The 27,965-nt window shown below is 41.9% G+C and overlaps 1 protein-coding gene across 1 annotated transcript in view; it reads right to left on the minus strand.

Annotated features, from left to right (window-relative positions):
• Positions 1 to 738: 738 nt before the first annotated feature.
• Positions 739 to 27,965, minus strand: part of LOC124788889 (transcription factor SOX-9-like) — a 119,546-nt gene continuing 92,319 nt past the window's right edge. Inside the window, exons 6-7 of the mRNA XM_047256171.1 lie at positions 999 to 1,132; positions 739 to 932 (exon numbers count right to left, since the gene is read on the minus strand). Of these exons, the coding sequence (XP_047112127.1) occupies positions 739 to 932; positions 999 to 1,132 (328 nt within the window). The remainder of the gene's footprint in view (positions 933 to 998; positions 1,133 to 27,965) is intronic.

Below are 27,965 nucleotides of genomic sequence, written 5' to 3' on the forward strand. Positions count from 1 at the left end.
AGGGATTTTGGGGCAGGCACCCATGCCCTACCTGATACATGCTACTTAAACATTCAGAAAACATTCTGATAGTTGAACATGCAATTTATTCTAGACGCAGAAGGTGCGGCGAACAATTCCCATCCCAGGGGAGCAGTAGCGTCAAGAAGGACACCCGGCCACCACTGTCACTGACATTGCCATAACCCATATAACAATGCCAATCCTGTAGAGAACCGGGAAAAGGGGTGGAATAAGGAGGACATGGAGAAGAAGAAGAAGAAAAACAACAACAAGAACAACAACAAGGGCATTTTCTGCTGGAGTTCTGGTACATCCATTGTCGTACTAGGTCGTAGCTTGGAGTCGATCTGTAAAGTGTATTCTGAAACCTGAACTGAGTGCTGGCAGAATTTTGAGATCAGGGTTTCAATTCCAGTACACCACACAGTTTTAACGGAACGCTATGGTTCAAGAGGTCTTCTGTTGTCCCATTCCCACGACTGAATGTTGTTGTACTTTCTTGTCACGACTGGGTTACTCATGAGTCTCGGATAGCATATCAGGTGTAAAAGACAAAATCACTGGGACGGTAATAGTTGCTAGGAAGTCTGGACCACTGATACGGTTCAGTCCTCGCTGGAAGGTGGCAGGACGGATGTCTGCGGAACGAGTCCGGAAGGAAGCCCCCGTGGCTTCTGTGAGTATTAGCCGTCCTGTAGTCGACGACAGAGCAGCCAGTGGAACACTGCCGCGCGGTTACCTAGGTGCCATGTAATATGGCCCCTGAGGAGGACCGTATGCATAGAAGGACTGGTGGTGCGCGTGGGACGCGGTGGGGAAGGCGGGAGGCGGCGCCGGCGCTGAGACGGGGGGTGGAGGCGCGCCCGCAGCCAGATGAGGGTGCAGGAAGTCCGTCGCCGCTCCGTACGCGGCGGGCCCCGCGGGGCCGGCTCCGCCCCCGCCCGCGTTGCCGCCGCCCCCGTGCCCTGCCCCCGCCGGCACCGGTCCGCCGCGGCCGCCCACTGCCGCCGCCTCCAGCGGCGACCCGTACATGAAGCCCGTCGCTCCGGCGGCAGGCCGAAAGCCTTGGTGCGGATGGTGGTGCAGGTGGTGATGCTCACTGGCCTCCAACGAGTACTGCGCGTGCGCACTGCAAGCAGACAGTACCGTCGCGATATTACCCTTGTGCACTCTGTAGAAAAAATATGAACGAAGGTGACACTGATAATTTATAGATAATTAAGAAAGGATTAATTTTAAAAAAATATAAATGATTTTATACTTGCAGACTGAAGAGACGAATGAACATTTGTACCAAGTGCAAGATTCGAACCCATGTCTCCTTCTCACTAGGTAAATACACTAACTACGAGGGTGAGTCAAATGAAAACCTTAAATTTGTAATAACAAATCGAAATTTCACGCCGTTATCCTGTAAGTTGGTAAGCGTGCTACAAACAGCGTGCAGAATGGCCTGTAGGTGGCAGCATAGTGGGGATGCTCACATACGTCACAGTATCAGTATAAAAATGGCCACCTCACTTGCGACTTGTACCAGGGAAGAACAGTGTTCCGTTATTCGCTTTTTGCGTAGTGAAAGTGTGAAACCTATTGAAATTCATCGACGAATGAAGGTTCAGTACGGTGATGCATGTTTGTCACAGCAGCAAGTCTAAGAATGGAGTTGGAACTTCGCAAATGGTGTGACTTCAGTGGAAGATGCTACTCGTCCAGGTCAGGCACAACGAGTTGGCCGGCCGCGGTGGTCTCGCGGTTCAGGCGCTCAGTCCGGAACCGCGCGACTGCTACGGTCGCAGGTTCGAATCCTGCCTCGGGCATGGATGTGTGTGATGTCCTTAGGTTAGTTAGGTTTAAGTAGTTCTAAGTTCTAGGGGACTGATGACCACAGATGTTAAGTCCCATAGTGCTCAGAGCCATTTTTTTGAACAACGAGTTGTGACTCCACAGAACATTGCAGCAGTTGAAACCATAGTGAAGGATTGGTTCAAATGGCTCTGAGCACTATGGGACTCAACTTCTGAGGTTATCAGTCCCCTAGAACTTAGAACTACTTAAACCTAACCAACCTAAGGACACCACACACATCCATGTCCGAGGCAGGATTCGAACCTGCGACCGTAGCGGTCTCGCGGTTCCAGACTGTAGCGCCTAGAACCGCACGGCCACTCCGGCCGGCATAGTGAAGGAAAACCGCCGAATGACACTGAATGACATTGCAGTATGAAGAATAAAGATGAAGAGGTACGCCACGCGGTGCATGAGTGGTTGCACGGACTACCAAAAGAATTTTTTTCTAAAGGAATTTATGCACTTTGTAAGCGCTGGAGGATTTGCATTGAGCGTGGGGGAAATTATGTTGAAAAGTGATACTGCTTTTTACCACTTCTGCGCAATAAATAATATTTAAAAAATTATTTAATGTTTTCATTTGACTCACCCTCTTGCTATACCGCCCTGGCAAAGTGCACAACTGCACAGAATGGGAATTTGATTGAGGAGGGATGTGTCCTAGTGTAGCAGGAGATCCAGGTTCAAATCTCAGCACTGGTACAAATTTTCTTTCGTCTCTTCAGTCTTCACATATACGTCATAGATTTTTGGGACTTGAAAAGGTGTCTGGAGCCATATAGTTTCATTTGGTAAATGATTTTATTTTTTAAAATGTTCCCCTTAACCTCAATACATTTTTGCATTCGACGGAACCAGTCTTCAATACAATGATGCCGCCGCTCTTTCTGAGGCACTTCAGAAATTAGGTTTTCATAATGGTCTACTGCTTCATCTGGTGACAGAAAAGTGATTCTAGACATTTTATCTTTAAATTTTGAACAGAAAAAAATCGCAAAGTGTTAGGTGAGGAGTGTATGGTGGAGGGTTCATGGTGCTGACTTTTAGGCATCCAGACACTCAGTTGTTAGTTTTGCTGTATGCTCTGATGCGTTGTCGTGATGGAAATTTATTTTGACAAAGTTTTTCAAAAATTTACGGTAAACAGATGTCGGTGTATCAGTTGTCGGTAACTGCAATTCTACGAGGAGCGACAATAAAGTAATGACACTGATTTTCTTTGCAATATGTGGCAACCCTGCAGGCCTGCATAGGAACAATATCCTTGACCTTTGTCTATAAGCTGCTTCTAGTGCAAGCAGCACATCGATGCAACTGCTCAGCCGTGAGTTGTGCTGTAATAAGTTAAGACGTGTTTGTGTCTCGCGTCACGGAAATGGAACAGTATAATATTGCGCAATGGTATGCCATTTCTTTACATTAAATTTGGTGAAAACGCGACGACAACTTACGGTAAGCTTCAGAAGGCTTTTGGAGAAGAGGTTATGTCAAGACCTCAAGTTTTTCGTTGGATTAAAAGTTTAGTGAAGGCAGAACGAATGTTGAAGATGAAGACCGCAGTGGACGACCACGCATACTTGTGTGCTTCTTTGATTCCAAGGGAATTGTTCATAAAGAGTGGGTGCCTCCTAGACAAACAGTTAATCAATATTACTACAAAGAAATTTTAGAAATAGTTCGTAAAAGAGTTCTTCGTGTCCACGCCAACATTACTGATAACTGGATTCTGCATCACGATAATGCGCCATCCCATACTGCTCTGTCAGTACAGCAATTTTTAACCTCAAAACATATTTCAGTACTACCACAGCCACCTTATTCACCAGATATCGCTCCGTGCGACTTTTTTTTATTTCCAAGAGTCAAAACGGCGGTCAAGGGACACTATTTTCAAACAACACAAGATGTCCAAAATGCTGTGACCTGGGTCTTGGAGGATATTACAGAAGATGGGTTCCAGAAGCGCTGGAAGAAGGGAACTACTTTGAAGGAGACAACACTAAACTTGACTAAAACGGTAAGCAACATCTTTTTAAACATCAGTCTCATTACTTTATTGTCGCATCTCGTATATTTTGATGCTGTAGTAGCAATATGCCTCGTTAAAAAATTTTAAAAAGTTGGCAGCCATCTTCTTACCAGCACTATGAATTCGTCAGACTTTTGTAGGCTTACGTTCAGTTCGAAAGACCCATTGAGCGCACGGACTTTTCTTCAGGTTCTTAACAATAAATCCAAGATTCATCACCAGTAACGATACTCCAAACCAAATTTGAAATGGCGCCTTGGAATTTTTCACGGTTTTTTTGCACCAATCAAAGCATTATTGTTTTTGATCTGGAGTCAATTTATGTGGAATCCATCGACAAAAAAGTTTTCTCTTTCTAACTATTGACGTAAAATGTTTTGGATCTGACTCATGCTGATATCCGTTGTCGTCCCAATAATTTCACAAGATGTCTGCCGATCTTTTTCAAGTACTCGTATTGCCAGAACAGCAGGAATACTTTCATGAGTAACAATATATTTTGGGCGTCCTTCACGAAATTCATCACTAAAAAGTAAAAAGCCGATCTCTTTGCATTCGCTGTGCCAGTTATAAATTGTTGGTTTGCATGGGGCTTCATTGTCAAATGCATTTCTAAGACGATCTTCACCTTGTTCAGGCGTTAATGGAGATTTAATAGCCCGGGAATATTCTCTCGTCAAATTCATCTTACGGTGCACACAACATCTGAAAATATAGATAATTAACAAACGGTTAGAGCAAATAGAACAGATTAGCCGACAATGAACTTGCAAAAGACTAGGAAGTGGCTGTCAAATATTTAAAAAGATTCATTTGCTTTTAGAACCACGGCACTCTAAAAATTTCCGTTGTATATGAGAGTGAATCAAATATAAACGAGACTCTTGGCCACCCGAGTGCACTATTGGCGTATGACGTATCCCACTTCTGCCAGTATTGGGGGGGGATGTGAGAAGTGGGGGAAGCAGTTGAGAGAAGTCGCTCGCTTCTGTCATTAGTCATCGACAGGCCGCGCGGAGAGACCGCGCGGTTTGAGGCGTCATGTCACGGACTGCACGGCCCCTCCCGCCGGAGGTTCGAGTCCTCACTCGGGCATGGGTGTGTGTGCTGTTCCTAGCATAAGTTAGTTTAAGTAGTGCGTAAGTCAAAGCATTGGCGGCCGAAGACTTCCGGCATAAGAAGTCAGCCTCATTCTGCCAACGGCCTTGTCAAAGAGGGCGGAGGAGCGGATAGAGGTTCGGGGCACTCTCTTGTCCTAGGGGTGGAAAAATGCCCCTAAAGGCGTAAGAATCAGCAATGATCAACGATATGGGGATGCAGAAGGCAATGGAAACCACTGCATTAAAGACACGTAAGGTGTATCCACAGGACATGTGGCCTGTAATTGAAGAAGTGTCATGATGATCTCTCCATTGGCAAAAGATTCCGGAATAGTCCCCCATTCGGATCTCCGGGAGGGGACTGCCAAGGGGGAGGTTACCATAGGAAAAAGATTGAATAATCAACGAAAGGATAGCGTTCTACGAGTCGGGGCGTGGAATGTCAGAAGCTTGAACGTGGTAGGAAAACTAGAAAATCTGAAAAGGGAAATGCAAAGGCTCAATCTAGATATAGTAGGGGTCAGTGAAGTGGAGTGGAAGGAAGACAAGGATTTCTGGTCAGATGAGTATCGGGTAATATCAACAGCAGCAGAAAATGGTATAACAGGTGTAGGATTCGTTATAAATAGGAAGGTAGGGCAGAGGGTGTGTTACTGTGAACAGTTCAGTGACCGGGTTGTTCTAATCAGAATCGACAGCAGACCAACACCGACAACGATAGTTCAGGTATACATTCCGACGTCGCAAGCTGAAGATGAACAGATAGAGAAAGTGTATGAGGATATTGAAAGGGTAATGCAGTATGTAAAGGGGGACGAAAATCTAATAGTCATGGGCGACTGGAATGCAGTTGTAGGGGGAGGAGTAGAAGAAAAGGTTACAGGAGAATATGGGCTTGGGACAAGGAATGAAAGAGGAGAAAGTCTAATTGAGTTCTGTAACAAGTTTCAGCTAGTAATAGCGAATACCCTGTTCAAGAATCACAAGAGGAGGAGGTATACTTGGAAAAGGCCGGGAGATACGGGAAGATTTCAATTAGGTTACATCATGGTCAGATAGAGATTCCGAAATCAGATACTGGATTGTAAGGCGTACCCAGGAGCAGATATAGACTCAGATCACAATATAGTAGTGATGAAGAGTAGGCTGAAGTTCAAGACATTAGTCAGGAAGAATCAATACGCATAGAAGTGGGATACGGAAGTACTAAGGAATGACGAGATACGTTTGAAGTTCTCTAACGCTATAGATACAGCAATAAGGAATAGCGCAGTAGGCAGTACAGTTGAAGAGGAATGGACATCTCTAAAAAGGGCCATCACAGAAGTTGGGAAGGAAAACATAGGTACAAAGAAGGTAGCTGCGAAGAAACCATGGGTAACAGAAGAAATACTTCAGTTGACTGATGAAAGGAGGAAGTACAAACATGTTCCGGGAAAATCAGGAATACAGAAATACAAGTCGCTGAGGAATGAAATAAATAGGAAGTGCAGAGAAGCTAAGACGAAATGGCTGCAGGAAAAATGTGAAGACATCGAAAAAGATATGATTGTCGGAAGGACAGACTCAGCATACAGGAAAGTCAAAACAACCTTTGGTGACATTAAAAGCAACGGTGGTAACATCAAGAGTGCAACGGGAATTCCACTGTTAAATGCAGAGGAGAGAGCAGATAGGTGGAAAGAATACATTGAAAGCCTCTATGAGGGTGAAGATTTGTCTGATGTGATAGAAGAAGAAACAGGAGTCGATTTAGAAGAGATAGAGGATCCAGTATTAGAATCGGAATTTAAAAGAGCTTTCGAGGACTTACGGTCAAATAAGGCAGAAGGGATAGATAACATTCCATCAGAAGTTGGGAAGGAAAACATAGGTACAAAGAAGGTAGCTGCGAAGAAACCATGGGTAACAGAAGAAATACTTCAGTTGACTGATGAAAGGAGGAAGTACAAACATGTTCCGGGAAAATCAGGAATACAGAAATACAAGTCGCTGAGGAATGAAATAAATAGGAAGTGCAGAGAAGCTAAGACGAAATGGCTGCAGGAAAAATGTGAAGACATCGAAAAAGATATGATTGTCGGAAGGACAGACTCAGCATACAGGAAAGTCAAAACAACCTTTGGTGACATTAAAAGCAACGGTGGTAACATCAAGAGTGCAACGGGAATTCCACTGTTAAATGCAGAGGAGAGAGCAGATAGGTGGAAAGAATACATTGAAAGCCTCTATGAGGGTGAAGATTTGTCTGATGTGATAGAAGAAGAAACAGGAGTCGATTTAGAAGAGATAGAGGATCCAGTATTAGAATCGGAATTTAAAAGAGCTTTCGAGGACTTACGGTCAAATAAGGCAGAAGGGATAGATAACATTCCATCAGAATTTCTAAAATCATTGGGGGAAGTGGCAACAAAACGACTATTCACGCTGGAGTGTAGAATATATGAGTCTGGCGATATACCATGTGACTTTCGGAAAAGCATCATCCACACAATTCCGAAGACGGCAAGAGCTGACAAGTGCGAGAATTATCACACAATCAGCTTAACAGTTCGTGCATCGAAGCTGCTTACAAGAATAATATACAGAAGAATGGAAAAGAAAATTGAGAATGCACTAGGTGACGATCAGTTTGGCTTTAGGAAAAGTAAAGGGACGAGAGAGGCAATTCTGACTTTACGGCTAATAATGGAAGCAAGGCTAAAGAAAAATCAAGACACTTTCATAGGATTTGTCGACCTGGAAAAAGCGCTCGACAATGTAAAATGGTGCAAGCTGTTCGAGATTCTGAAAAAAGTAGGAGTAAGTTATAGGGAGAGACGGGTCATATACAATATGTACAACAACCAAGAGGGAATAATAAGAGGGGACGATCAAGAGCGAAGTGCTCGTATTAAGAAAGGCGTAAGACAAGGCTGTAGCCTTTCGCCCCTACTCTTCAATCTGTACATCGAGGAAGCAATGACGGAAATAAAAGAAAGGTTCAGGAGTGGAATTAAAATACAAGGTGGAGGATATCAATGATACGATTCGCTGATGACATTGCTCTCCTGAGTGAAAGTGAAGAAGAATTAAATGATCTGCTGAACGGAATGAACAGTCTAATGAGTACACATTATGGTTTGAGAGTAAATCGGAGAAAGATGAAGGTAATGAGAAGTAGTAGAAATGAAAACAGCGAGAAACTTAACATCAGAATTGATGGTCACGAAGTCAATGAAGTTAAGGAATTCTGCTACCTAGGCAGTAAAATAACCAATGACGGACGGAGCAAGGAGGACATCAAAAGCAGACTCGCTATGGCAAAAAAGGCATTTCTGGCCAAGAGAAGTCTACTAATCAGGAAGAAATTTCTGATGATGTACGTCTGGAGTACTGCATTGTATGGTAGTGAAACATGGACTGTGGGAAAACCGGAACAGAAGAGAATCGAAGCATTTGAGATGTGGTGCTATAGACGAATGTTGAAAATTAGGTGGACTGATAAGGTAAGGAATGAGGAGGTTCTACGCAGAATCGGAGAGGAAAGGAATATGTGGAAAACACTGATAAGGAGAAGGGACAGGATGATAGGACATCTGCTAAGACATGAGGGAATGACTTCCATGGTACTAGAGGGAGCTGTAGAGGGCAAAAACTGTTGAAGAAGACAGAGATTGGAATACGTCAAGCAAATAATTGAGGACGTAGGTTGCAAGTGCTACTCTGAGATGAAGAGATTAGCACAGGAAAGGAATTCGTGGCGGGCCGCATCAAACCAGTCAGTAGACTGATGACCAAAAAAAAAAAAAAAAGTTTAGGGACTGATGACCTAAGCAGTTTGGTTCCTTAAGAATTCAAACACATTTGAACAGTTTTTCATCGTCACGACATCTGTGCAAGAGGCACACGTCTCAGTTGTGCAACGCTTTGCTGTCAAGTTTCTCGCTCGGGAAGGTGTAAAACCAGGCGAAATCCTCCGGGGATGCACTCTTCCAGGATCTTTAGTGTTTGCTTGGCGCAAGCAATTTGTTGTGGGTCGTGTGCTCGTTGAGAATGTGGTCTACGATCGCCGACCGAGCATCAGAATTACAAACAACAATAATCACCGTGTTTAATAACGTTTTGAGAGTGTCAGGTGTTTGACGATCGTTGACGGTTGCTGACATTGCAGATAAAGTCGGGATATGTTATGGCAGTACTCTTCCCGTCATCACAGACAAGCTAGGATTTAAGAAAGACGGATTAATTACCTTTCGACAGCTAATAAAAAGTTGAATCGTTCGCAGATGAGTGAGAGTCTCTAGGCTAAATTTCAGGAGGACAGAGAGTCGTTTCGGACGTATTATCGCCTGTGATGAAATGCGAATCAAAAGAAGAAAACAGGGAGTGGAGAAACAACAGTGTGTGTGTGGGGGGGGGGGGGGGGGGGGGGGGGGGGGAGGGAACCTGTGAAATTTAAATCACGGTTGTCATCCGGCAACGTCATGATATCTACTTTTTGAGACTGGCGAGGCTTGTTCCATATCGACATTTTGCACGTATGCCGGACAGTGAACGGTGCATATTAATAACGCGGTTTTTAGGGAGGTTAAACAGGCGTATCGCTCAAACGACGTGACTCATTCACGATAGAAGTGATTCTTCTGTAAGACAACGCGTGGTCCCGTTCAAGAGCCCTGAACAAACAAATATTGGAATAACTCAACTGGGAGACACTTAAACGCTCTCCGTATAGCCCAGACCTATTTCCCTAGGACTTCCATGTCTTTTGTCTGTTGTGTCTAGACAAGACAGCCTAGACACAATGAGAGGAAGCCGAAAGGCACGCGCTACGCTCACGCAGATGGGCGTGAGGTCTGAAACAGGATACGTAATGAATGCTATAAAGAAAAGTACGTAGCTTCTGGAATACTTAACTTTAATCCATCCTTTTTGGTACATCTGGAGATTGTGGCGATACAAGTGAGACTCTTTAGATACATGCAATGTTACTAATGGCGCCTTGCTAGGTCGTAGCCATTGACTTAGCTGAAGGCTATTCTAACTATTGGCTCGGCTAATGAGCAATGCTTCGTCCATGTAGTCGCTAGCAAAGTAGTCCGTACAACTGGGGCAAGTGCTAGTCCGTATCTCGAGACCTGCCTTGTGGTGGCGCTCGGTCTGCGATCACACAGTGGCGACACGCGGGTCCGACATGTACTAATGGACCGCGGCCGATTTAAAGCTACCACCTAGCAAGTGTGGTGTCTGGCGGTGACACCACATTGTCCACTTAAAGAAGTTCCGGGATGTCCATGGTTCAATGAGGCGGTGAGGTTGAAGGGTATGTGCGCAACTGGCTACAGGAACGAGCGACTTAAGTTCTACGAGGACGGGGTAGCAAAGTTACCTATTTGCTGGGAAATATGTATTCCGAAAGAGGAGAGAGGAACGGGTGGGGCGAGATACGTAGAAAATTAATGTACACACCTACATTTATAATTTATATTGTCAACTAAAAGAACAAAAGAAGTTTAGTTTATATTTGATTCACCCTTGCAGATGGCGCGGCTTCATGTGAAAAATGCGCTGTCTTGCTTTTCATGTGAATTGTATGACGTTTCAGAGTAAAGAGATGTGGATCACGATGAAAAGAAAACGTGCCCACTTGTCGACGACAATTTACTATGTTTTTCGTCGCACAAGGGAGTATTTCTCTGCGTGTTATCAGGAATTATTGGTGGTCCTGAAGTTCCAAACGAAGCTAAAGTTTTTTTTCTTTCTCAGAGAGGGGGCGATACTGGCAGAGAACATATTAGTACCCTTCAGATTTTGATTAACACATTTAAAATACTTAAATAATAGACTTGGCTATGAAAACATTTGATGATCTGAGGTTAATGAGATAATGTGTCCGGCCTTCAAAATCTTAAGGATGATGTGCAGTGAGTTCCTAGTAAAATGATATGGATGCAGATGGGACTAGAGAGGAACTGGTATATGAAAGAGCATGGGCTAAAAATTAGGAAGGGTGTAGAATCGGTATGTAGAGAGTCGAGGACAAGGAGGCAGGAAGGATTTGCAGTTACACAGGAAAAGGGGGTGGGGGGGTGGGGGGTGGGTTGATGCCTTCTCTGGAAAGTAAGAAATTGGGTTGGTAGCAATGAGCAGAGCTCCGGAATGATTTCATGGTGTGGGAGGGAAGAGGCTGAAGTTACCCTGGGGAAAAAATAGTGTGTGTGGAGGTGTGTGGAAGGGGAAGCAAGTGATAGAGGCCTGGCATCAGAACAGGGTTCTCAAGAATGTTGGGTGTTTTGGAATTCGATTTAGTAGCCAAAGACAGAGGACTGTCGAAGGCATTCCAGGTGTCTAGGAAATGTGGAACACTGTAAGCTATGCGTGAGATGGGAAAATGAGGTGAAGTACATGGTGGTCAAAGATTTGGAACGAGCACTAAGATTCGAAGCAGGGGGGGGGGGGGGGGGTGAGGAGGGAGCTGGAGGGCAGAGATCCATGCAATATTTAGGTGAGATGGGACGATGAGGATCTTTGGAATATGTGTGATAGTCGAGTAATTTAATATCCATATTTAGCTGGCTAGTAGTTTCGGTTCGTTGCGGAATTTCTTTCGGATGTTTGGTAGGTGGGATGTCCAGATTAGCTATTGGCCAACCTTAGACCAAGGCGTTTTAATGTTTTAGTAAAGTACATTGGACGGTGTGGATTGTAAGGTAGAGGTCTCGAGGACAGAAATCTTGGGTTGTTCTTTCTGTAATTACTGCCTGGGTTATACAATATTGATGGAGACGTCGCACTATTTACATCAGGAGGCTGAGTTGGAGGGATCTTAGGGAGAATGGAGGACGGAATGGACAGCAAGGAACGCGGTGTAGTTGCCATACTGAAGTATGTAAACGGGAAAGGATGTTTTATGTACATCTACTGTGTAACTTACAGGAGAAAACTTAATGGCGAAAGAACAGATCCTTGGGTCAGGTCAGCGGCTGGGTGGAAAATGCGGGACAGAGTTTTATTTGTTGTAACAAAGGATATACGGTTAGTTAGAAAGGATGCAATTAGGCAGATATAATTGACTGAAGAGTATACCACCAGAGTTTCAAATGGATGCCAGAATTCCGCACACGTTCGTAGGTACAGGGAAGGTCGGCGTTTGTAGTGTTTCTGGTATAGGAATTGGACTGGATTTAATTGATGACAGCTTTTTGAGAAGTTAGGACAGAAGCCAGTTTGCATAACAGGGGAAATCAGGTGTTGTTCAAGGTGGTGATGATGCGTTCAAAGATCTTGCGGGGAGATAAGGCTGATGGGTCAGTCGGAAGAGATTTCACTAGTAGTTTTAACAGACGGAGATTTTTTGAGGTTTTCCATGGCGCGGTGTAGTAACCGATATAGAGGAGGGTGATGTATAAACTACAAAGGTTCCTAGTAAGGGGAAATGACCTGCTTTAAGGAAGTGGTATGTTACAGAATCATGACCATGGTCTATGTTGTGTTTCTCTATAACATTGCTTTTATGTCGTGTGCTATAACTGGCGTGTTTGACTTTGTTTGTGGTGTGGAATTATTATTGGGAACTAGGAGCAAGGGGAGCCGCAAACGTGTCGCTCTCCTCTTGGATATATGGGTCCATAATGTGGTCAAAGTTGAGATTATGAGGGATGCTGAAGGTGTCTTGACACAGGAGGCGAAAAGACTGACTTTGCTTACGTTGTCACGAAGAGAGGTTGATTTTTATGGGTGAGTGGGTAGTGAGGAGCAGGTTGTGGCCTTGGGTTGGTGGAAATCTATGTATTACTTGCTGGAGTTAATAGCTGTATACTCACCTTAGTGCATTTCTGTCACCATTACTGTATTTTGGCAGTCATAAAATTGTGGACGCGCTTCTGAAACTGCCAGTGATGTTGGTGTGAGTTCCGCACGTAGTTAAGCTAGAAAGAGTGTTAGAGATGACGCCTCTACCTCAAGAAAATACGAGGAAGGGGGGGGGGTATGTGTGTAAAGTTAACGAGGTGGCTCCCGAAGTGAGTGTGAATATACTCCCGTTAGTCATTCCACTCGGTATAGCTGTAATCATGAATTAATTTGGGTGGGGTACTGTGGAGTCGTATTTGGTGGTGTGGGCAGGGGATCGACTGGCAGCAGGACATTGTCATGGTCGTTTCCAACTGTACCTAGGACCTCTGCATGCATGCGTCCAAGAAGGTTTCTACATGCCTTCATGATAACAGGAGTGGAAATGCTTCCAGAACAGGTGTAACGAGAAAGAAGGACGGTATCATCAGAAAGGAAGATGGTAAACTGACGCCGTCAGTTGATACAAGCTCGAGAGCGTTTGTGGCTATTTAGATCAGTGGCAATGATATGGGTGGAAAAGGATTGGTCTACATAGGCGATGGAATTAAACAGAATGGGATGATTGGTGCAGTACACAAGTGATAGTACAAAGTAGCAAACATCGTTAGCTACCCAGCAGCTGCTGTTTGAAATTAAGAATACTTTTTATTCCTACATAATACCAGAGTTTGATGAGTGTCGCACAGTTAACAGTATAAATTATCAAAGTGGTGTTTTTTGTAAGGTGAGATTTTTTGTCTTTGTGTTGCCTTTCTGTCGTGTTTTGTTGCTCAGGGACAGCAGATGTGCAGCACTAAGCTTTGTGAGGTAAGAGCAGATAGCTTTGATCCTACTTACAACTAATTTAGAGAACTGAAAAACTGTAAGCTTCAGCACACACAACTTTATTTCACGGCATCCATCACAGAGTGACATCTCACACACTTGCTGCATATGGCAGCGCCATCTACTCATTATCAGAAAGTGGCAAGAGATGGTGTTGTGTCGTCCGAAAAAGACACAGCCAGGGAAAAATCACCACAGGCGCAAAGATGCAAGCTGGTGCCAGTACTATACAGGGTGTTACAAAAAGGTACGGCCAAACTTCCAGGAAACATTCCTCACACACAAATAAAGAAAAGATCTTATGTGGACGTGTGTCCGGAAATGCTTAATTTCCATGTTAGAGCTCATTTTAGTTTCGTCAGTATGTACTGTACTTCCTCGATTCACCGCCAGTTGGCCCAATTAAAAGAAGGTAATGTTGAATTCGGTGCTTGTGTTGACATGCGACTCATTGCTCTACAGTACTAGCATCAAGCACATCAGTACGTAGCATCAACAGGTTAGTGTTCATCGCGAGGCAATTCTTCGTGCAGTTGACGATAACCCTAATGTCAGCCTCAGAGAAGTTGCTGCTGTACAAGGTAATGTTGACCACGTCACTGTATGGAGAGTGCTACGGGAGAACCAGTTGTTTCCGTATCATGTACAGCGTGTGCAGGCACTGTCAGCAGATAATTGGCCTCCACTTCTGCGAATGGTTCATCCAACAATGTGTCAATCCTCATTTCAGTGCAAATGTTATCTTTACGGATGAGGCTTCATTCCAACGTGACCAAATTGTAAATTTTCACAGTCAACATGTGTGGGCTGACGAGAAACCGCACGCAGTTGTGCAATCACGTCATCAACACAGATTTTCTGTGAACGTTTGGGCAGGCATTGTTGGTGATGTCTTGATTGAGCCCCATGTTCTTCCACCCACGCTCAATGTAGCACGTTATCATGATTTCATACGGGATACTCTACCTGTGCTGCTAGAACATGTGCCTTTGCAAGTACGACACAACATGCGGTTCATGCACGATGGAGCTCCTGCACATTTCAGTCGAAGCGTTCGTACGCTTCTCAACAACAGATTCGGTGACCGATGGATTGGTAGAGGCGGACCAATTCCATGGCCTCCACGCTCTCCTGACCTCAACCCTCTTGACTTTCATTTGTGGGGGCATTTGAAAGCTCTTGTCTACGCAACTCCGGTACCAAATGTAGAGACTCTTCGTGCTCGTATTCTGGACGGCTGTGATACAATACGCCATTCTCCAGGGCTGCATCAGCGCATCAGGGATTCCATGCGACGGAGGGTGGATGCATGTATCCTCGCTAACGGAGGACATTTTGAACATTTCCTGTAACAAAGTGTTTGAAATCACGCTGGTACGCTCTGTTGCTGTGTGTTTCCATTCCATGATTAATGTGATTTGAAGAGAAGTAATGAAATGAGCTCCAACATGGAAAGTCAGCGTTTCCGGACACATGTCCACATAACATATTTTCTTTCTTTGTGTGTGAGGAATGTTTCCTGAAAGTTTGGCCGTACGTTTTTGTAACACCCTGTATAGACTCGCCACTTGCGCGAGTTCCACCAGCTCCACGGGCGGCGCTAAGGATGAAGATATCGACTTCACCTCGCACAATTGCCGGCCGAGTAAAATCCACCAATCACCGGACGACAACGGACAGAAGCTTTCTCGGAAGACAGAAGAGCAGCTCCCGCCCACTTGGTTATACATCATGGTCTAGAGCTGCCTTAGATAGGGAACGTCGTTTAGTGAGCTCTTAGAAGTGAACAGACAATTGTTGTAAATTACATTTGCTGTGTACTGTGTAGTTTACCTACGATTATTTGCATCAGTCATATTTGTACACGTAATTTTTTTAAAAATATAGAATGCTGAAAACGAATTAATCATTTATAATAGCCCTGTATTACTTTTTGATCATTTTATGTACAGATATAATTGATAAATGATAATTATTGTGAGGTACGTGGCCGTGCTGAAAAGTAATGCCTCGGAATTTTGAAGTGTAAACTCTTAAAAGCTTTTTAAGTAAAACAAACTTTAACAATATTTCTCAATCTTTATTCTTCATGTCTACTTATCTGCAGCCCTCTGCCGCTAGAGGGCTCCGAAATGTAGCGCGCAGCATGGCGATGTGTAACGTACCTATGTCGGTCGTAAGAAACAGCTTTCTGTAATCTAGTATCGATTTCGAAGAGATTATCCACAATGGTGCTCCCGACTTGACCCCATCCGATTGTCATCTGTTTCCAAAACTTAAAGAACACCTTCGAGGGCTTTGATACTAATGGAAATGAGCGTTTGGCGTCATTGGCCGGGAGGCCCCTTACACGGCATGTCTGGCTGCCTTAGTGCGAGTCTTATTACATTCGACGCCACATTGGGCAACCTGCGCGACGGATGGAGATGAAATGATGATAAATACGACACAACACCCAATCCCTGAGCGCAGAAAATCCCCGACCCAGCCGGGAATCGAACCCTGTCCCCTTAGGACGGCAGTCCGTCACGCTGACCATTCCCCTATCGGGGCGGACTTGATACTGATGAAGCGGTGCAAGCACAGTTGAGATTGTGGCTCCGTCAACAATGCCAAACATTCTAGTGACGGTATTAGCAAATTGGTCTCTCGTTGGGAGAAGTGTGTTTGTCATCAGGGTGACTATGCTGAGAAACAAATATGTACACATGAAGAGCTGTACATGTTTTCAGCAGAAATCAGTCTTAACGATCTAGTAGTCTACGACATTTTTCCTCTAATATTCCTTCTTAGTCTATTAAGCCTTCATACACGGTCCAACCACGTTAATATGACCACCACCTACGTTCGACGTCAACGTGCAATAATTCACCGTTTTATTTTTTCCACGACGCGTTTCGAAGGTTTAAACCTCCATCATCGGGTGGATTTACATTAGTTAGTATGACATATGTGTGTATGTTGTGTTACGACATTTGGAGGAACTTGTGGCACTGCCTAGTGGAGAAACAAGACACTATTTCAGAATATGGTTTTGGATAACTTTTGACAAAAAATTAAACTGATATTTAATGGTAAATTTTAATAAGTAAACTAGAGTACCTCCAGTGGTCACAGGTTCCTTTTTCTGTCGTAACACTTCACATGTATACTGCCACATTTGTAAACAAATATGGCGTCTGGAGTCAGCTGGGTGCAAGGTTCGTACAGCAGAACAGAAGACATAATCGCAAAGTGCAAAGAATATACATTGTAACAACATTACTACAGAATAATCGTTTAAACCATTCGGAGGTGTTTGTTTTGAAGTGTCAAATATATGTGTGTGTACTTCAGTTGGTATATAAATCCAATTTTGAAAGGTTAAAACAGCTAAACATTCGTATTCGTTTATGCAATCAGGTGAAATGTTAAAATGGCTTAAACTTCATACTTGCTAGTAACAATTAGGTAAAATGTTACAGGCTTGAATTACAATGATCATATTGGCTACAGCAGTAAAATCATACATAGATGACACTATTTGAAGAAAGAGAGAGAGAGAGAGAGAGAGGAAGGAGTGATTATATGAGAGCAAATGTCATTTACATGGCAAGGAGTCTTAAGATTACATGTTGCATATATTAGCTGCCTAAACGTTGGGGTAATACACTGGTTAATGTTATAAAATATGCAGATAGATATACATTTGTGCCAGTAGTTGATGTACATACAGTTTTAAGCTGACAGGGGGTACAAGCTGTTGGCGTGATGAATTATCTGTGAATGGGGTCAATCTCTTGTACTCTTGGCGGCTGTCAATATTTAGGGTAAATATTAGTATATGTGCAAATGCCTGTGTGTGTGTGTGTGTGTGTGTGTGTGTGTGTGTGTGTGTGTGTGTGTGTGTGTGTACTTTAAGAGTGTAGGCAGTTGCTGAAAACAGAGATGATATTATTGTAAATATTGTCATTTTTCTCATTTAAGCATACAAATTCAATAATGAGAGAACACTTAAAAACACAACAGAATTCACACAATATGTCAAAAACATACAAGTACCTGATGGAGCCACACTTGCCTCATTTGACATGCAAAACCTTTATTCATCTGTGCCAATAGATCCCACACTACAAATAATTAATGCCAACCTACATAAACACAAAAAAATCCCTTCAACTCACATTAAAGAACTAATGGATCTGCTTGAATTCACACTTTCACACAACTATTTTAAATTTAACAATAAAATCTACAAACAAACAAATGGTCTGGCAATGGGCTCAAATCTTTCCGGATTGTTAGCAGAAATATTTATAAGTAACCTAGAAGACAAAATCTTGAATTCCAATCACCACCTCTTCAAAAATATCATCTACTACTACAGATATGTAGATGATATCATAATTTTAATCAAAGGCACTAAAGATGACATCAGTGAGTTGAATCAGTTTTTCAACAAAAAGATGACAGTATAAATTTCCTAGACCTTGCCATTACAATAAAGAATAACAGACATCAGTTTGAAATTTATCGGAAGCCTACCACAACACATACTACAATCACAACTCCTCTTGCCACCCCGCAGCACACAAAATGGCAGCATACCGGTACATGATTAATAGAGCTATCCAACTACCACTCTCAGAAGATAAACGTGATCAAGAAATTGAAATAATAAAACAAACAGCTATTGAAAATGGCTATAACAACCCCATAATAGACACTCTAAAACACTCAATAATGGCAAAGCAATCACAACACAAAAAACAAAAAGAAAATAATGTCTTCCATACAATCCCCTTTCTGGGTAACATTTCATACCAGATTGCTAATGTCTTCAAACAGAAAGGCGTAAGCATATCCTTTACAACAGACAACAAGATTGGACAGAAGTTACCCCACAACATCGGCACACGAAACCCACTTCATCACACAGGTGTGTACAAAATTGAATGTTTGGACTGTGACTGCTTCTACATAGGCCAGTCAGGCAGATCATTTGAGATTAGGTTCAAGGAACACATGGCAGCACTAAAAAACAAAAAATACCACACATCAGCAATAGCTACCCACCTACATGAAACAAAACACCATGTTAACAACACAAGTATTAGCATCCTACTCATCCAACCAAAAGGCAGAAAACTAGACATCCTTGAAACACTCCAAATATACAAACACCAAATGAAACAACCAGAATCCATCTTAAATGACAAAAATGACAATATTTACAATACTATCATCTCTGTTTTCAGCAACTGCCTACACTCTTAAAGTACACACACACACACACACACACACACACACACACACACACACACACACACACACACATTTGCACATATACTAATATTTACCCTAAATATTGACAGCCACCAAGAGTACAAGAGATTGACCCCATTCACAGATAATTCATCACACCAACAGCTTGTACCCCCTGTCAGCTTAAAACTGTATGTACATCAACTACTGGCACAAATGTATATCTATTTGCATATTTTATAACATTAACCAGTGTATTACCCCAACCTTTAGGCAGCTAATATATATGCAACATGTAATCTTAAGACTCCTTGCCATGTAAATGTTTGCTGTCATATAATCACTCCTTCCTCTCTCTCTCTCTCTTTTTTCAAATAGTGTCATCTATGTATGATTTTACTGCTGTAGCCAATATGATCATTGTAATTCAAGCCTGTAACATTTTACCTAATTGTTATTAGCAAGTATGAAGTTTAAGCCATTTTAACATTTCACCTGATTGCATAAACGAGTACGAATGTTTAGCTGTTTTAACCTTTCAAAATCGGATTTATATACCACCTGAAGTACACACACATATATTTGACACTTCAAAACAAACACCTCCAAATGGTTTAAACGATTATTCTGTAATAATGTTGTTACAATGTATATTCTTTGCACTTTGCGATTATGTCTTCTGTTCTGCTGTACGAACCTTGCACCCAGCTGATTCCAGACGCCATATTTGTTTACAAATGTGGCAGTATACATGTGAAGTGTTACGACAGAAAAAGGAACCTGTGACCACTGGAGGTACTCTAGTTTACTTATTAAAATTTACCATTAAATATCAGTTTAATTTTTTGTCAAGTTATCCAAAACCATATTCTGAAATAGTGTCTTGTTTCTCCACTAGGCAGTGCCACAAGTTCCTCCAAATGTCGTAACACAACATACACACATATGTAATACTAACTAATGTAAATCCACCCGATGATGGAGGTTTAAACCTTCGAAACGCGTCGTGGAAAAAATAAAACGGTGACTGGTAACAGTAAACTTGTTGTTTCATTTAATGTCAGTAACAGTCATGGTAAAGCCTAACCTAAAAATGTTCGCATTTAAAGTTAATCTGCCCAGTCAGGCAATCAAGGCTATATCCGAGTACAATAACAGTGCAGAAAAGGTCGCAATGACGACACAACACATACACTTCAATAGGAATTGTCTTAAGAATAACGTCATCCCAAATTATGTCAAGATTGACATCAAAACAAACACAACAACTGCGAAGAAAACACTGGAGATCGCACGAAAACTCTGGGTGAAAAATGAACTGAAAGAACTTTATATTAAAAAACAAAAGTTCAACACACAGCTTTATAATGCAGAATTACAATTGGGAGAGTTGCTTCATAGATTAGAATATGATTCCATAACCAAAAAAGTCAACGAGTACACCGAGTTCATCGTACAGAAAACGAAAGCTACACAGAAGAAGTAACTGGCCAATCTTATAAAGCAATAATTACCTTCCAAACCGAACCAAAACAGCCAAAAGAAGCACACATTCTACACACCTTTCCTCAACAACACGAACATAATATTCACTGCAGAAGAAGAGGCACTACTCTGCAAAGGCTTAAAACACAATGTACAAGCTCCGCTGGACCAAAAGAACCAAGAGAAGCTCATCACTTGTGTCACACAGATCTCGACCATCGCCTTTAAGAAGCAAACCGACAGAATATCAGCCTGCCACAAAATTAACGAAATCATTGAAAAGGAAATTGCAAAACCATTCCCAGCATACAAGAAAAGAGAAGAAGCCCTTACACGTACCATTAACACTAAATTGAACATGAATAATGCAATAATTGTAAAAGCTGACAAGGGCAACACAACTGTTGTAATGGACAGAACAACTTACATAGAAAAAACTTTAGACTTCTTCCAAACCAGCAACATAACTGAAATACATAAAGATCCAACAGCCAGAATACAAAAGGAGATTAAACACATTTCAAACAACATTAACTTTCTACTCACCATCCAAGAAGCAAGAAACATTGTAACAATGAGCCCACAAGCACCTTGTCTTAGGTCACAACCTAAGATACACAAAGATGGGACCCCCATCAGACCCATAGTGAACTGTAGGAACAGCCCAACATTTAAGCTCAATAAAATACTCTTCAGAATTCTCAAACAAGCATACACATTCAATAATGAGAGAACACTTAAAAACACAACAGAATTCACACAATACGTCAAAAACATACAAGTACCTGATGGAGCCACACTTGCCTCATTTGACATACAAAACCTTTATTCATCTGTGCCAATAGATCCCACACTACAAATAATTAATGCCAACCTACATAAACACAAAAAAATCCCTTCAACTCACATTAAAGAACTAATGGACCTGCTTGAATTCACACTTTCACACAACTATTTTAAATGTAACAATAAAATCTACAAACAAACAGATGGTCTGGCAATGGGCTCAAATCTTTCCGGATTGTTAGCAGAAATATTTATAAGTAACCTAGAAGACAAAATCTTGAATTCCAATCACCACCTCTTCAAAAATATCATCTACTACTACAGATATGTAGATGATATCATAATTTTAATCAAAGGCACTAAAGATGACATCAGTGAGTTGAATCAGTTTTTCAACAAAAAGATGACAGTATAAATTTCCTAGACCTTGCCATTACAATAAAGAATAACAGACATCAGTTTGAAATTTATCGGAAGCCTACCTACCACAACACATACTACAATCCAGAACTCCTCTTGCCACCCTGCAGCACACAAAATGGTAGCATACCGGTACATGATTAATAGAGCTATCCAACTACCACTCTCAGAAGATAAACGTGATCAAGAAATTGAAATAATAAAACAAACAGCTATTGAAAATGGCTATAACAACCCCATAATAGACACTCTAAAACACTCAATAATGGCAAAGCAATCACAACACAAAAAACAAAAAGAAAATAATGTCTTCCATACAATCCCCTTTCTGGGTAACATTTCATACCAGATTGCTAATGTCTTCAAACCGAAAGGCATAAGCATATCCTTTACAACAGACAACAAGATTGGACAGAAGTTACCCCACAACATCGGCACATGAAACCCACTTCATCACACAGGTGTGTACAAAATTGAATGTTTGGACTGTGACTGCTTCTACATAGGCCAGACAGGCAGATCATTTGAGATTAGGTTCAAGGAACACATGGCAGCACTAAAAAACAAAAAATACCACACATCAGCAATAGCTACCCACCTACATGAAACAGAACACTATGTTAACAACACAAGTATTAGCATCCTACACATCCAACCAAAAGGCAGAAAACTAGACATCCTTGAAACACTCCAAATATACAAACACCAAATGAAACAACCAGAATCCATCTTAAATGACAAAAATGACAATATTTACAATACTATCATCTCTGTTTTCAGCAACTGCCTACACTCTTAAAATACACACACACACACACACACACACACACACACACACACACACACACACACACATTTGCACATATACTAATATTTACCCTAAATATTGACAGCCGCCAAGAGTACAAGAGATTGACCCCATTCACAGATAATTCATCACACCAACAGCTTGTACCCCCTGTCAGCTTAAAACTGTATGTACATCAACTACTGGCACAAATGTATATCTATCTGCATATTTTATAACATTAACCAGTGTATTACCCCAACCTTTAGGCAGCTAATATATGCAACATGTAATCTTAAGACTCCTTGCCATGTAAATGTTTGCTCTCATATAATCACTCCTTCCTCTCTCTCTCTCTCTCTCTCTCTCTTTCTTCAAATAGTGTCATCTATGTATGATTTTACTGCTGTAGCCAATATGATCATTGTAATTCAAGCCTGTAACATTTTACCTAATTGTTATTAGCAAGTATGAAGTTTAAGCCATTTTAACATTTCACCTGATTGCATAAACGAGTACGAATGTTTAGCTGTTTTAACCTTTCAAAATTGGATTTATGTACCACCTGAAGTACACACACATATATTTGACACTTCAAAACAAACACCTCCAAATGGTTTAAACGATTATTCTGTAATAATGTTGTTACAATGTATATTCCTTGCACTTTGCGATTATGTCTTCTGTTCTGCTGTACGAACCTTGCACCCAGCTGATTCCAGACGCCATATTTGTTTACAAATGTGGCAGTATACATGTGAAGTGTTACGACAGAAAAAGGAACCTGTGACCACTGGAGGTACTCTAGTTTACTTATTAAAATTTACCATTAAATATCACTTTAATTTTTTGTCAAAAGTTATCCAAAACCATATTCTGAAATAGTGTCTTGTTTCTCCACTAGGCAGTGCCACAAGTTCCTCCAAATGTCGTAACAAAACATACACACATATGTAATACTAACTAATGTAAATCCATCCGATGATGGAGGTTTAAACCTTCGAAACGCGTCGTGGAAAAAATAAAACGGTGACTGGTAACAGTAAACTTGTTGTTTCATTTAATGTCAGTAACAGTCACGGTAAAGCCTAACCTAAAAATGTTCGCATTTAATGTGCAATAATTCACAGACGGCTGGTGGCAGCACTAGCATTAGAGGGTATGTAAAGCATGGCGCGGGGTTGTTTCATTTAATGTCAGTAACAGTCACGGTAAAGCCTAACCTAAAAATGTTCGCATTTAAAGTGCAATAATTCACAGACGGCTGGTGGCAGCACTAGCATTAGAGGGTATGTAAAGCATGGCGCGGGAGGGGGGATGGCGGGAAGGAGCGGAGGCAGAAAATGCCGTGCATGGCAAAATGGCGCTATCCAAAACCGGCGCCGAGGCAACGCTGGTGCAACACGGGCCATAGATGACAGGAGTAAACGACACTGCGGAGATGTGTACGGGAGAATAGACGTGCAACTAGTAGACAGCTGACCACCCATATGAAGCAAGGAGCTACCAACAGTGGCTCCTCAACGACCGTTCAGCGAACGGGTCTGCGTGTTGGTCTCAGCCGCAGGCGCCTGGTTCACGCCCCCATGCTGACTGCTGTTAATCGGCGACGAATGCTGGAGTTTGCTCGCCAGTACCGCTATTGTATGTGCACTGAGTGGTGACCAGTGGCTTTTTCAGATGTATCACGTTTTATACTCATTTGAGGTGAAAATCATTATAACAATGGCGTTTTTCGTTGCGGCGGGATCTTCTCGAGATATTTCAGTCACCAGCTTTCTCCTCCGAATGAAAAAATATCTTATTGACGCCGACCTGCGTAGGGAGAAACGATCATCATAATAAAATAAGGGGAATGAGAGATCGCACGGAAAGATACAGGTGTTCGTTTTCTCCACGCCCTGTTCGAGAGTGGAATGATAGAGAATTTCTTGATGCAATAATTTACCAAAAGCCATATATAGTTTAGAAATTTATTTTAGTTTATGAACTTCTATGTGCTACCAGTTTTGGCATTGCATTGATGCCATCTTCAGGCCCCACTCGTCACAGTCGTAAAATCGCTATACACGGAAGGAGCCGTATAACTGGATCTGTGAATCAAATCGTCCTGCAACAGTTCTTGGTGGCCAGGCGACACAGACTGAGCCACCAAGAGCTGTTGCAGGACGATTTGATTCACGGATCCAGTTATATGGCTCCTTCCGTGTATAGCGATTTTACGACTGTGACGAGTGGGGCCTGAAGATGGCATCAATGTAATGCCGAAACTGGTAGCACATAGAAGTTCATAAAATAAATTTTTACGATACATACGGCTGTTGGTAAATTATTGCATCAAGAAGTTCATGCCAGCCGTCGTCCCACGATCCATAATGGATCAACGAAGATTAATAGAGAATTAGTGTGAAGGTGGTTCGATGAACCCTCTACCAGGGACTTATGTGTAATTTACAGAGTGGCCATGTAGATGCAGATGACAGATGGCTATTGGCTTTTAAGATCATCCAACAATCATAGGAAAGGTCCCGTCGGAGGAGGGAACATTATGGTCTGGGGAATGTTTTCGTGGCATTCCCTGGGTAGTCTCGTTATTCTGGAAAGCAAAATGGATCAACACATGTATGCATCCATCCTCGGGCACTATTTTCACACCTACGTGGAGATTGGTTTTCCTTCGCGCGATGGAGTCTACGAACAAAATAATGCAGTGTGTCAAACAGATCGCAGTTTACATGCACGGTTCGAAGAGCACCAGGAGGAGTTTACCGTAGCTGGTTGGTTGCTCTCGTGCTACTGTAGTAAACATCGGCAAAAAGTGTCTGAAGGATGCTGAAAACCACGAGTAGGTGACAAAGTGTTGGACGCCCGCACCTCATTACAGAACGCCGAGTTCTGAGGCTTGCCCTCTGTATGAAGCAGGGTACGTGGCGATCTACTGCAGCTCTGACGACAGATTACATCGTTGCTGCATACACAAGTAATTTGGAGCACAATGTTCAGCGCACATAGGGGCTCCACTGCTGACGACTCCAAAGTGTTCCAATTTTGATACAACGACATCGTCAGTTGCGGTGGAAACGGGTACAATATTACTGAGATTAAATCATGGATCAGTGGAAATCTGTCGCTTCGTCGAATGAATCACGTCTGTTGTTATGTCAGGTCGATAGTCATGTGCGGGTAAGTCTTCATCCTCGTAACATACATCGCGCCATAGCCTCAGGCTGGTGGAAGCAGTATTACGCAGTGGAAGCAGTATTACGCAGTGGAAGCAGTATTACGGAGTGGAAGATATTTACTTGCGCTTCGATGGCATGTGTGGTAGTAACCTAAAACATCATGACAACTGTGGACTATGTGAATATTATTGCCGATCAAGTGTACCTCTTCATGCTTGATGTCTTCCTCGACGCAATGGCATCTTCTAGTAGGATAAGCGTTCGTGTCACAAGGACAGAATCATCCTACAGTGGTTTGAAGAACATGTCACTGAACTCACACTGACGTCTCTCTCTTCCTGTGGGATATCTACAGCTTTTGCCGCATTCCATATATCGCCTGTCATTCGTGTTATATGTCCATACAAGGCGAATAGCCACTCTTCTATTTAATGGGTGATGCTTTGTTGAACTGAGTCATTATTCTATTCGTTGTATTTCTTACGTGGACTCGCTGAGATATTATGAGGTAGTACACTTGATCAAATCTCAATTTGTTTTTATTTTTTCCAGCTGGTTCCCAGCAGTCGTATCCGTAAGTTGTTATAGTCCCTGGAAGACTTTTATAGAACATTTTTTTTATTTTCCATCTTACCTTAGAAGACCATAACACAAGGTTTAACTTCTGGAGTGCTGTTTCCCAACTCGTTGCTGCATTTACCAATTACCTGTTCTGTCCGCCGTTAGGATGCTATCCAAATATTTAGTTTTTAGCTGCTTTGATGGGCTGGTCATCTACTATTATGCTTCCCACATTTTCACTACTGTATACGTATTCAGTCTTTTGAAAATTTATTTTCGATCCCCACTTATCATATTCATCTAATAATTTTGTTAGCATGAAGCGGATATCCTCTGTAATAGCCACCTGATCATTTGCGAGGACCAAGGTGCACAGACAGGTAGATCATTTGAGATTAGATTCAAAGAATACATGACAGCACTGAAAAAAACAAACAAAAACTACCACATATCAGCAATAGCCATCCACCTGCACGAAACAAAACAACACAGGTCTCAGCATCCTACATATCCATCCGAATGGCAAAAAACTAGACATCCTTAAAACACTCCAAATACATAAACACCAAAGAAAACGACCTGAGTCCATTTTAAATGATAACAGTTACAACATTTACAGTACAGTGGTGTCATCTCTGTTTTTAGCGCCAGTCTACGTTATTAAACTTGCTATGCACGCACACACACACACACACACACACACACACACACACACACACACACAACTTCGATCTTTCCTTTCATATTTACCATAAATCATTAGTTATCATTACATTTCTCATATGAACAACAGGACGGTCTTATTCACAAATATAACAACACACCAACAATTTGCGCCCTGATATATCTATGTGCGTATTATTTTAAAGCATAATAAATCTATTACTCCAACATTTAATAAGTTGTAACATGTAACAGATATAATTTTAACAACGCGCAGCTGGGAAAACATTTACTCTCTTTCCGTCCTTCCATACTCTCCCTCCCCCCCCCCCCCTCTCTCTCTCTCTCTCTGCCTCTCTCTTTCCCTCTGTCTACCTCTCTATCTGTCTGTCTGTCTCTCTCTCTCTCTGTCTCTCTCTCTCTCTCTCTCTCTCTCTCTCTCTGTGTGTGTGTGTGTGTGTGTGTGTGTGTGTGTGTGTGTGTGTGTGTGCGCTCGCTTCCATCCTTCCCTTCATATTTACCACGAAATACTTTAGTTAATTTGCATGTTGCTTTTCATATTTTCCAAATGAATAATTGACTTGCCTAACTCACAAAACTTAATAGAGCCACAGCAATAAAACCAACAGTTTACCCCATGTCAGCCAGATATTACATATATTTGTTTATATTAATAATATTATATCCAGCTATATATCTTTAATTTGTTGTCAGTGTCTTCAACATTTACATAGTAGATGTATGTTTAAGAAACTCGCAGCTCTAGCATATACAAAACTTTGCTCTCCTTTTCGCACTCCTTTCATCCTCCATCTCTGAATCCCAGCCAGAATTGTTATTTATGTATAACTGTTATTTATGTTTAATTTTGCAATTGTTTGCAATATAATTATTGCTCTTAATGTTTTCCACATGTAATCTGATACATAAACGAGTACGATATTTAAGCTATATAAACTTGACACAAATGGATTTGTATACCACCAGAAATATTTACCCTAACATATCTATTCATCAACTCAACGAAAGATCTCCGCAATGCTTTAAGACTTATTCTGAAACAACGGTGTTGTTTTGCTATATGTTCTTTGCAATATGAAATAGTGTTTCTGCTTTTGATACTACATGTTCTTTGCACATAGCAATTTCCAGACACCATCTTTGTAAACAAAGTGCTTCAGTTTATATATCATGTA

The sequence above is a fragment of the Schistocerca piceifrons genome, chromosome 3 (assembly GCF_021461385.2).
Source record: "Schistocerca piceifrons isolate TAMUIC-IGC-003096 chromosome 3, iqSchPice1.1, whole genome shotgun sequence".
Lineage (NCBI taxonomy): Eukaryota > Metazoa > Arthropoda > Insecta > Orthoptera > Acrididae > Schistocerca > Schistocerca piceifrons.